Source organism: Panthera pardus, unplaced genomic scaffold, assembly GCF_024362965.1.
Source record: "Panthera pardus isolate Hobbes unplaced genomic scaffold, ASM2436296v1 HiC_scaffold_8, whole genome shotgun sequence".
In the NCBI taxonomy this organism is placed as follows: Eukaryota; Metazoa; Chordata; class Mammalia; order Carnivora; family Felidae; genus Panthera; species Panthera pardus.
The window spans coordinates 79,369,951-79,382,789 of record NW_026527013.1 but is presented as its reverse complement, the minus strand read 5'-3'; the positions used below and the strand labels follow the sequence as shown (position 1 = coordinate 79,382,789).

General features: G+C 34.1%; 1 protein-coding gene across 1 annotated transcript in view; it reads left to right on the top strand.

Moving 5' to 3' along the window:
* The window catches only part of KMT2E (lysine methyltransferase 2E (inactive)), a 99,013-nt gene that overhangs the window by 59,192 nt on the left and 26,982 nt on the right, over positions 1-12,839 (top strand). Inside the window, 5 exon segments of the mRNA XM_019451219.2 lie at positions 5,274-5,332; positions 6,335-6,507; positions 9,477-9,515; positions 12,351-12,581; positions 12,699-12,829. Coding sequence (XP_019306764.1) covers positions 5,274-5,332; positions 6,335-6,507; positions 9,477-9,515; positions 12,351-12,581; positions 12,699-12,829 — 633 coding nt within the window.

Genomic DNA, 12,839 nt, shown 5'->3' with positions numbered 1-12,839 from the left:
GAGAGAAGAAGAGAGAATCCCAAACAGGCTCCATGCTGACAGTGTGGGGCTTTGAACCTATCATGTGGAGCTTGAACCCATGAATCATGAGATCATGACCTAAGCTGAAATCAAGAATTGGATGCTTAACTGACTTAGCCACCTAGGCACTGGTCAAATTTTTTTTTTTTTTTTTTTTTTTTGGTAAGAATATTGTAAGAATATTTCATAGACTGCTTCATCAGGTGACACATCATATCTGGTTGTCTCTACGATAGGACCTATTGGTAGTCATTATTTAGACCCATTAATTTATTAGGGGTTGCAAGTTAGGGCCATGTTAATATATATTTTTTTAGTGCTTTTTTAATTTTTGGAAGAGTGTGAGTAGGGGAGCGACAGAGAGTGAGAAAAAGACTCCAAAGCAGGCTCTAGGCTCTGAGCTGTCAGCACAGAGCCCGATACAGGGCTCGAACTCATGAACTCAATGCGAGATCATGATCTGAGCCGAAGTCAGACGCTTAACTGACTGAGCCACTTAAGTGCCCCAATGCTATGTTAATCTTATTGCTTATGAATTATTAGCTCAACTATGTCTATAGAAACAAACTTTCCCATATTAACTGTTTAGTTCTTTTAAGGTATATAGTTGACCCTTGAACAGCGTAGTTATGATCTGTGCAAGCCCACTTATATTTGGGTTTTTTTGATATAGTACTGTAAGTTAATTTTTTATGACTTTGTTTTTTTATTTTTTCAAAATGTTTACTTTTGAGAGAGAAAGAGAAAGAGAGAGACCACAAGTGGGGAAGGGGCAGAGAGAGAGGGAGACATGAAATCCGAAGTAGGCTCCAGGCTCTGCACTGTCAGCACAGAGCCTGACGTGGGGCTCAGAGTCATGAACCATGAGATCATAACCTGAGCCAAAGTTAGATGCTTAACTGACTAAGTTACCCAGATGCCCCTTTTTATGACTTTCTTAATTATGTTTTTCTGTGGCTCACTAATACATAATACATATGCACACATGTATCCACTAATACGTATGCATACCAAATATGTGTTAATCAACTGTTTATGTTATCAGTAGGCTTATAGTTTTAATTTTTTGGAAAGTCAAAAGTTATATGTGAATTTTTGGCTGCAAGTGTCATTATGAACTCAGCTATTTAAACATAATGGATGTCAGTCTGCTGCAGTTATTATTCGTATTGATATTTAAATTTTGTCTAGTTTTCGTCGGTGGAAACTTGACAACTTGACTCTTGAGCCCTTTTGACAGTATCCTAGTGGTACTTGATAAGTGTTCGTGCTGTCTGGTATAACAAGATGTCTCAAGCTTGTATTATACTTCTGTGCCCCTGAGGATTGGTTTTCAGGACTAGAATCTGAGCTAGCATGCTCTTTCTACTGGAATGGTTACTGTTCCTAGGTCTTTTTGGTAGACAAAGCTAGGAAATATGTTTTGTGTGTTTATTTTTAAGATAAAATACATGAGTTTATGCAGATAATTGCAGTTTAAATTTAGGAATACAAGGTTTTCATCTAGTCTTTTCTATATACTGTTTATATCTCCTTTGATCTTCGTTCTCAACAACAGACAGTAACATAATTAGAATTTTACCAGTTTACTCAGTTGCTTTATTTCATAGAAAAATGCAAGAATCTCAGAGTAACAATACCAACGACTAGTACCAACAATATGATTATGTAAAGGTTTATTTTTATTTATTTATTAAAAAAATTTTTTTAATGTTTTTATTTATTTTTGAGACAGAAAGGGACAGAACATGAGCAGGAGGTGGGCAGAGAGAGAGGGAGACACAGAATCTGAAGCAGGCTCCAGGCTCTGAGCGGTCAGCTCAGAGCCTGACACGGGGCTCAGACTCACAGACTGTGAGATCATGACCTGAGCCGAAGTCGGACGCCCAACTGACTGAGCCGCCCAGGCGCCCCTATTTATTTATTTTTAAAGTAATTTCTACACCCAACTTAGGGCTTGGACTCATGACCCTGAGATGAAGAGTCGCATGCTCTACTGACCGAGCCAAGCAGGTACCCCTATGTAAAACAGGTTAGAACTTTTTTTCCCCTTAAGATATGTTCCACAAGGAACGTATGGTTGTGTTTAAAGTCCCTTAAAAGAATTTCACTGTGTGGTTAAAACACCAGCTGGATGCACACTTACACACTTACGTTGATGAGATTCTTTTATTTTTGATTTTTTTTTAATATTTAGTTTTGAGAGAGAGAGAGAGAGAGAGCAAGCTTGCAGGGGAAGGGCAGAGAGAGAGGGAGAGGGAGACAGAGAATCTCAAGGCTCTGTGCTGACAGAGTCGTGGGATTCAAACTTAGGAATTGCAAGATCATGACCTAAGCCAAAATCAAGAGTCAGACATTTCACTGACTGAGCCATCCAGGTACCCCTTATTTTTTAAAATTAAACTTTTAATTTTGAGTTAGAGTGTCACATAAATAGTTAGGAAATAATAAAGATTCTGTGTGTCTTTTACCCAGTTCCCCCCAGTGGTAACATGTTGCAAAACTATTAATGCAGTATTATAGCTAGAATATTTAGTTGGTCTAGTCTAGATACAAAACATTTCCATGGCCAGTATCCATCACATTGCTTTTTCAGCTGCATCCACCTCCCACCTTTTCCACCTCTCCCATCTCCCCCATTCCTGGCCTTTGGCAACTCTGTTGCTATAATCTGTACTCCATGACTATAATTTTCTCATTTCAAGAATGTTATATAAATGGAATCATACAGTATGTGACCTTGGGGTGGGCTTTTTTTTACTCAGCATGATTCTCTGGAGAGCCAGCCAGTTTTTGCATATATCAGTCTTCCTTCCTTTCTTCCTCCCTTCCTCCCTTCCTCCCTTTCCTCCCTTCCCTCCCTTCTTTCTTTCTATGCTTGTTTATTTTGAGAGAGAGAGAGAGTGGGGGAGGGGCAGAGAGAGGGGGACAGAGGATCCCAAGTGGGCTCTTTTCTGACAGCAGACAGTCCAATATGGGTCTTGAACTCACAAACTGTGAGATCATGACCTGAACAGAAGTTAGACGCCTAACCGACTGAGCTACCCAGGTGCCCCGATATTTCATTCTTTCTTATTGCTATGTAGTGTTCTATGACATATATGTATCACAGTTTATTTAACCATTCACTTGTTGGAGGACATTTTTTGGCTATTACAGAAAAGTTGCTATGAACATCTGTGTACAGGTTTTGGTATGAATGTAAGTTTATTTTCTTTGGGATAAATTCCCAAGAGTGCAATTGCTCAGTCACATGGTAGTTTGTGTTTAGTTTTTTAAAAAAATTATCCAGCTATATTGCAGAGCAGTTGTACCATTTTATATTCCTACCAGAAATGTAGGAGGAATCTAGTTATTTTTAGGATTGCTTTTTATACTTTGTTTTTATAATTATATACTTACATGATTATGTAAGAAGTAGTCCCATTATTTTGAGGTTAAATTTTAAAACAAAGTATATTCAGATAAGTTGAACTTTCTATCCCTGGAGTAACATAAAAAATAGATTATTCTTTCCATTGTTTCCTTATTAGAAACAGGTGTGTATATACATCTTTGTATTCCTTTCTTATTTAGGTAAGCGATAGTATATTACAGAGTTTTGCCACATTTTCTTTTTTCTCTTAAAAATATCTGCTAAAGATCACTTCATAGAAGTATATAGAAATTGGCTCATTTTTTTCTGTTGCTTCAAGGTGCTTCATCTTTTTCATGGAATAGTTTATTCAACCAGTCCCATTAGAGTGGACATTGTTTCCAGTCTTTTGTAATTGCAAATAGAAGTAGGCGTGTTCAGTAAAAGGGTAAATGTATAATATATGCATAAAATTTTTGTCAGATATTGCTGAATTCTCCAATACGAGCTGTACAGTTTTGAATTCCTACCAGTGATGGATAAGCATGCCTGTTTCCCCAGGGCTTACAATAGTGTCTGACAGACTTGGATTTTTCCCAGTTTAACTAGATTCAAAATGGTAATCTGAATGTTACACTTTGCATTGCTTTTTTATGAGTGAGGTTTTACTATGTGATTTTGTTTTACTTTATGATAGTTACTAGCCTTTTGCCAGATAGTTTTTGCTGGGGTAAATATCTTTTGATAAATTCAGTTAAGAACTGGTTTAAAACTGGTCATTAGGGAGGGTAGTTTATTGAGTGATACCTACTTATTATTCTGTGATAATCAGTAATGTTAGTTATAGTTATATGTCCTAGTAGACATTAAGACAAGTCTGTTACTGAATTGTAGATATTTTAGTCTAGAGCCCTTATTCTCTCATCTAAGAAAAATAATCTAGTCTTATTTGACCTATAGGCTAATAGGTTTCAACAGTGAAAATGTTGGTGGGAAATATAAAACAGTTACTATGGATGATGTAGTTCATGTGTGGGCAGTTAATGAAATATTTTACTTTTTTCTTTAAGTTTTTATTTAAATTCCAGTTAAGATCCAGTGTTCTGTTCATTTCAGATATATTATGTATTTAACATGTCCATACAACACCCAGTGCTCATCACAAGTGCACTTTTTAGTCCCCATCCTCTATTTAATCCATCCCCCCACACCCACCTCCCCTCTAGTGTATTTTTAATTGTTAAAAGTTCAGTGTTTATTATTATTTCAAAAGTGGAAATAATTTTAGTCTGGTAATAATGCAAATAGATCCTAAATCAGTGATGTGCTTTTAAGAAATTTATTTTGATTACTGTAAACATTCTTTTTTTTTTTTTTCAGACTTTTTGCTCTAAAATTTTTAAATTTTTGATGTTTATTTTTGAGAGAGAGAGAGATACTGAGCATGAGTGGGGGAGGGGCAGAGAGTGAGGGAGACACAGAATCCGAAGCAGGCTCTGGGCTCTGAGCTGTCAGTATAGAGCCCAGTGCGAGGCTTGAACTCACAAACTGTGAGATCATAATTTGAGCCCAAGTCCACTTATCCGACTGAGCCATCCAGGTGCCCCCAGACATTTTGCTTTAAACATTCAATTTGGAAAAAAAAAAAAAAAAGGTACTAGCTTCCTAAGTAAAAAGTTATTTTCTTAAAAGCACAACAGTGTCACTTACCTGGCATCTACTGCTAATTATGCTCGATCAAATCTAAAGCAAGGGAAAAAATACACATATTTTATACTGTTTGTTTTTCAGTAAGAACATTAGAGAAATTGTAAAGTTTATCACATTTAAAATCAGTCTGCTTTATATCTAAATTTATGAAAGTTTGATGAATAATCATGTTAATATTTTAATGCAGGAGTTTGGATAAAGAGAGGGCAGTGCTACTACAGCGCCGGAAAAGGGAAAATATGTCAGGTGGGTGAAGAGGATCTATGCTAAATTAAAATTAGTGTGATTGAGAAAATGAGTGGTCTGCATGTTTCAGTTGGATATAAACACCTTACCAGTCAATGTTGGTTGTACATACAACTTACAATCTCAGGTATAGATTTTAAGTAGTCTTTTTATAGAATGTACTTATTTTAGAAAATGTGGAAATTAAAAAAAAGAAAAAAGAAAAAAAAAGAAAATGTGGAAATTAGAGGAAAATAAAAATTTTAAATCCTCATTTTTGTACAAAGGTAACAGCTTTAAAGAAGTATTAAAATATGTTGGTTTTTCAGAGAGATGGTGATCCATTAATCATATGGAATAGCATTTCATTTTGAGGAATAGATTTTAGCAGTATAACTGTGCTACAACTTTTATTTTGGCTTACGTTATGACAACACCAGTACAACTGGTTTTGAATAATCATAGTTTACTGAACTGTTTGATGAACATTTAGGTTGTTTCCAGTGTTTTTTGTTTTGTTTCGTTTCATTTTTGTTACTACAAATAGTACTGTTAATGAAACCCTCCCGGACAAGTTTTTTCGTGGTTTTTTTTTTTTTTGTATTTTTGTATTTTTGTTCATTTTATCTTTGGACACACACCTAGAAAAAAGTTTATTAGGTGAAAGAGTAAGTATGTGTAGAATTTTGTTAGATATGGTTAAATTTCCCTTCATAGGGAATTCATAGGGAATTTTGAATTTTGAATTTTGAATTACCACTGGCTATTTATGCCCTTTTCCCATAGTCACACTACCTCAGTGTGTTGTCAGACTTTTGTATCCTTTCTAACTTAATGTATGAGAAAAGGTATTTGTAGTATGCATTTAAATGTATCTTATATGAGTGAACTGAGGAAGTAGAAAAAAGTTCATTCTTCAGAATGATGGGAGATACAGCAGCTTGTCTTGTAGAATGCTGTTTGATTTTTCATTTTGTTCAAGATAGTATTACAAGTATAGTAATTTTTATTTTGCCTTGGAAGATGGTGATACCAGTGCAACTGAGAGTGGTGATGAGGTTCCTGTGGAATTATATACTGCATTTCAGCATACCCCAACATCGATTACTTTAACTGCTTCAAGAGTTTCCAAGGTTAATGATAAAAGAAGGAAAAAAAGTGGGGAGAAAGAACAAAACATTTCAAAGTGTAAAAAAGTAAGTTTTTCCTTTTTTTAGATATGTAGATAGGAAGTTATGGGAACTGAGTTTTACAGGAAAGGCAGGTGAGTAATGGATGGTAGCTAGAAAAGGTTGCAGAATCTAAGTTTTTTAAAATTCATTTTACAATTTTAATATGTTTTAAAGATTGAAGCGTAATAGATAAATGTTGGCATACTGATTTGAAATCACTAATGAGACTAGTCATAGAAAGGCAAAAGCTAAAATAAAATAGAAAAAAATTGCTGTTTTAGACAAAAAATAACAATCCTAAATTTTTAATAGCTTATGAACAAGGTAAAAGAGCATATGATAATTGTGAATAATTGTTTATAGTTGTTCTTCTCTGAATCGTATGTAATCATTTTAATAAACCTCCATATTTAATGAATTTCTTATCACGTAGACTTCTTTTACTTAAGTCTTATGTGATGAATTATCCCAAGGATTTAATGGCACAAAACCATTTCTAAGCCACTTTTTCACTAAATTTATTATTATTGGTCCTGAAGATTTTTCTCTTATAAGGAAAAAAAAATACTTTTCACGAGAACTATATTGCTATTATAGAGTGAAATTATTCCTAGATATAAAATCAGGTTTTTCCAAAGAAAGCATTTTTTTTCCTTGAGTAATTCTTCAAGATATTATTTGGTTATTTAATAGGCAGCAGGGACTTTTCAGTTTCTCATTTCACCACCATTTAAGCTTGACTGTAGCAGTCTTCACAGATGAGGTCCCTCTCCAGTTCTGCTACACTTTTTCCTGTATATTATCCATTCTTATAATCAAATTCTATCTGCACTTTCTGGGTGGTTTTTGTTTATTTATTTTTTTTAAAGTAAGCTCTGTATCCAACATGGGGTTTGAACTCATGACCCTGAGATCAAAAGTCATATGCCCTACCCACTGAGCCTGCCAAGTGTCCCACCAGGTGTCATCTTTGGTTATGCTGTTCTCTTCACCATTTAGGATATTCTCATCTCTGTCTTTTAAACCCTTATTATACTCTCAAGTACTGCTTCCTCCATGAAACTTGCTTTTCTCCTATCAAAATATGATCATCTTTCTTTGCATCTCATTATGGCACTTGAACCTTTTATTATAGCACTTGTAACAACATTTTGTCTTCTTTCATTGTTATGTCCCTTATTTCAGATTGTAATTTACACAAAGAGAGAGAGAGAGATTGTCTATTAAATGCCTTTTATAATTTAGGAATTCACATATTATAGGTATTGACATACCTTTTTCATATCATGCTTTCAAATTAGGCTTTCCTGTTTATTGTTACTTGGAAATTGTATCCTTGCATATTTGTTTTAGGTCATTTGGTTTAACAAATCTATTTTTTGAATAAAGCATAGATTTTGCACTTTTTCTGGGGGGAATTACTTGTCCCTATTTAAAATGAATCAGTTCTGGGTCTTGGAGTGTGACATAGTTTTTTCAGAATATTGCTGTGTGTTTAAAAAGAGATTTTTCTCTTATGTTGTTAGTAAAAATTGACAAGGATTAGAAAAAAAAATCAAGGAACTGGGTATAAAAGATATGGTTTTCCCACTTAGATCTTGCCCACTGTTAAGGTTTTACTATTATTTGAGGGGTGACATGTAGTATATATATAAAACAAAAGAATATATACAGTTCTGCCTTTTTTTTTTTTTCAGCCTATTGTTATGGCTAATTGTTAAAAAGTTTGAAAGGAGGTTACAATAGATGTTCTGGGTAGAGGACAGTTTTTATTTTATTTTTATTTTTATTTTATTTGTTTATTTTTGAGACAGAAAGCGTGAGCAGGGGAGGGGCAGAGAGAGAGGGAGACACAGAATCCGAAACAGATTCCAGGCTCTGAGCTGTCAGCACAGAGCCTGACGTTGGGCTCAAACCCACGAACCGTGAGATCTTGACCTGAGCTGGAGTTAGATGCTTGCTTAACTGACTGAGCCACCCAGGCACTCCAGATTTTTTTTTTTTTTTTTTTTTTTTTTTTTTTAAGTAATCTCTATACTCAGTGTGGGGCTCAAACCCACAACCCCGAGATCAAGAGTTGCATGCTCCACCGACTGAGCCAGCCAGGTGTCTCTTTCATGTTTCTTTAGTACCAGGATTGTATTCCTTTCAGTTGTTCATCTGTCTGGGTACATTCCTTCTCCAAAGTCCACCTAGCTCTTTGCCCATGTTTTATGTGACGTTTCACTGCCTTGTTTTTGCTGTTAGTAAATCTTGCTGACTTCCAACATATAGTCTACACAACAAACTTAACACATATATTTGGGTCTATGTTGCTTACTCTAGGTTTATGTTTGTTAGTCTCCCTGGAGACTTTTTGGGTGAAGTGGTGAGGAAGATAGGAATTAAATGTTAGATACCACTTTGGGACCTGGCAGAGTAGTGGGCTGTCACTAAATTATTTATTAAATAAATACAACTCTATTTGCCACAGTGCTTATTACTCAAATGCTCCTCTGTGCTCAAATATCACTTACTAGTTGACTACGAGAATTAAAGTGAATAACTTTATCACTCCCCAGACTTGTATCATGACTTAAATAAAATTACTGTAATATTGTTAATACCCTTCCAATTTTAATCAGATATTTTCCCATGGTTGTAATAATTGAGCACACAAAAAATTTGAGATTTTTTCTAGCAGTATCATATACATATTCTCTTGTTCTTACATAGCCTGCATTATGGTTTTTGTTGTTATTGTTGTTGTTAATTTGACTATCGTTGACATACATTGTTACTTTGGTTTTAGATATACAAAGTCTGCATTCTATTTTTAATAGTAAAATAGTATGCTAGTAGGTGACTTTCCTTACTTAAACATTCACCCGGTTCTGGCTATATTTGCCAAGTTTTTTATTATTATGAGACTTCAATAAAATGCTTTACTGAACTGATTGATTATATCCAGTTTAAAAGAAAAGAAAACTAACTCAAATTTCATGTTATTTTAGGCCTTTCGTGAAGGATCTCGGAAGTCATCAAGAGTTAAGGTAAACAGGGGCACCTGGGTGGCTCAGTTAAGCATCTGACTCTTGATTTTGGCTCGGGTCATGATCTCACAGTCATGAGATTGAGCCCTGTGTGGAGCTCTGTGCTAAGCATGGAGCCTACTTGGGATTCTTTCTCCCTCCTTCTCTCTCTCTCTCTCTGTACCTCCCTGCTTTCTCTCTCTCTCTCTCTCTCAAAATAAATAAACATTAAAAAAAAAATTTTTAAGAGTTAAGGTAAATACATTAATTTTTTTTTTTAAATACATTAAATTTAAGTCCTTGTTCCAACTATCAGTTTTTCAGGAGCTTACTAAGTGGTTGCTTGTCCAAAACCTTTACTTTATGTTCTCTTCATTGCGTATCATCTCATTGCTTATTATCTTTACCAAAAGTGACACCGTAGAGAATCCTAATTAGATTACTATGCCTCTCTTGGAGTTTATTAACAATGTTAAATCATTAAGTAAAAGGAGGTATATAAGTAATTCCTATTATCAAAATTTTGGATAATCTGAATTTCAGTAGATTATTGCATTCCATATCTCCATACCACTTTGTATAGTGGATATATGAATGCAAAATCACATTTAGAATTTGAAATTTTTCTTTTTCTTTTTTTTTTTTTTGCATAGTTGGGGTTCTAGTGATTTAGTCAAGTCAGTTGTTATAAAATACTATAAAATCACCATGGAGGTATACAAAGTAGTCACTTGTACCTTGAATTAGCCTATATCCTCAATTTTGTAGATGCCCTGATTTCTGAGAGAGGCAAGGCTCCTCAGCTCTGCCTCCTGCTAAAAGATAGGTATTGGATCACAGAGGTCAGCTGTATAGACTTACTACAGCTTTCTAGGCTGTGTGGTTAAAGGCTAATGGGTTTCTTAAGTTGTCAGATATTAAAATAGTACGTGGGAAGCATGTTACAGTGTATCTTTTGTGCATAACAATTATTCATTATTTCACATTCTTGGAAAACAAATAATTAAACAGCTGTCCAGTGATGATTACTGCATACGTTTGTAGTTCTTTCTCAAGAAAATATGTGGTGTCACTCAACACACAGCAAGCCCAGTTTCATAAAATGTTCTTTATATGTTAAAGTTGGGGATTATATACTTACTATATATTAAACTTGGATTTATGGGACATTATCTGACACAATACAATCTGAAAAAGGTTTTGGATTAAGCTGGTGGAAACTGTTGATACTCTAAAGTTTTCCTTTCTTCCTTATTTATCCAATCATTCCAATAGTAAGTTTAATGAAGAAGGAATAGTTTACTTAGGTGAAATATTTTCATTTATTTTGTAAAGAGATGAGGAAGTAAAATTTTAAAAATGCTTTGTGCATCTTTAAAGATATCTTTCCCTTAACTAAAAGATACCTCTTTAAGATTGTAACAGTTTCAGTTAGTAATTCAATAGTATTTATAGGTTAAAGAGATATGGAAGAACTATCAAATATATACCAGATCAGTAGAGGGCTTGGGTAGAGGAGGACAGAAAAGAAAGACAAATTTTTAAAAATGGATTTCTTTAATAAAGCTGAGGAAAGCCTTAATATGTAGTATTTCATATTTGTATAAAAATTTATTATCTCACGGTCATTATAATGTGGAATATGTAAGTACAGAAAATACCAGTTAATACAAATAAACCTACTCCTATCAAGTAGTTGAACAACTTACTACAGTTTGTTTCATTGTAGAAAAGAATGATACTTTTTGTAATAAAAATTATATGGCAGGTGGACAGATGGTAAATTTTAGTGTTACTGTACATGTATACATGTCTAACAGGATATATAAGGATCTTTATGAATTCTATATGTGATTTTCAAATTTTAGTTAGGTTATACATATAGAAATAATCTGTTTTCTCACCAGGGTATTCAGTGTTGTAGAAATTGGTAAATAGCATTTACAACAAATTGAAATGTCATGTGTTAAAACAAATTATAAACCTGAATTATGCTAATGAAACATGTTTTTGTTATCTGCATTACTTGATTTTCATCCTAAGATTGCAAATAAGAATTGTTGTGGGTGTCCACATTTTAATACATTTTTAAAATGTGTGGTCATTGTGCCTATCTGTAAATTGCATTCCAGCGAGAAAAGTGTTCCTTGTTTGTTCTGTAACAGATTGAGAGAGGCTGTAACTTTTTGTACTTGGCACTTAGCGTTCTTATCTTACAGGTTTTTAATAGGAGGTATGGATGAAGAGCAAGCATTTAAGTTTATAAGTCCTTGCTGTCATTATGATCCTTGAATTTAGGCTATGGACCATTTTGGGTCATTTCACATCCTATTAGACATTTTGTTCTCATGTCATATTTATCATGTGGACAATTATAGATCTTGGAATTATACTAAATTAAGATGTCAAAGTGTGTTTTTTAATAAAACATGTTAAAATTGCATTCTATCAGAACTGAGTATAAAGTAGATACTGGCAGTCTGTAAAATAAAAACATTTTCATATGCTATCTTTTTTTGAATCATTAGTTGACAATAACTCCGAAGTTTTGGGTGTTTGCAGTTTTGTCAGTGGCCTTAATTTGGCTACAGTGGTGTCAGTGAAGCTTGAATTTATGCTGTTCAACATAACTTGGCCTCTTTAGTTTTCTAACTCTTTATCTGGCGTGCAGTATAAAAATGTAGTATGCTGATCATTTATGGTCTGTTTTTTCCTAGGACCAACTTAGAAAGCCTAACATTATTGCTACTTTGTGTTATGTTCTTTTATATAGATTGTGTGTGTGTGTGTGTGTGTGTGTGTGTGTGTAAATACTTAGAAGTCCAGATATTAATGCTTAGTTTGCTATGATTTTAGGGTTCAGCTCCAGAGATTGATCCTTCATCTGATGGTTCAAATTTTGGATGGGAGACAAAAATCAAAGCGTGGATGGATCGATACGAAGAGGCAAATAGTAACCAATATAGTGAGGGTGTTCAGAGGGAGGCACAAAGAATAGCTCTGAGATTAGGCAATGGAAATGACAAAAAAGAGATAAATAAATCAGATTTGAATACCAACAATTTGCTCTTCAAACCTCCTGTAGAGGTAAATATATCATTTGCCTAAAAATTATGAAACAAAGACCTTTTTCTAATGTATATCTTAACTGGTTAGACTGAAAGCAGTTAGGTTTAACTAATCTGAACATTTCTCTTATTTTAGAGCCATATACAAAAAAATAAGAAAATTCTGAAATCCGCAAAAGATTTGCCTCCTGATGCACTTATCATTGAGTACAGAGGGAAGTTTATGCTAAGAGAACAGTTTGAAGCAAATGGATATTTCTTTAAGAGGTATATTCAT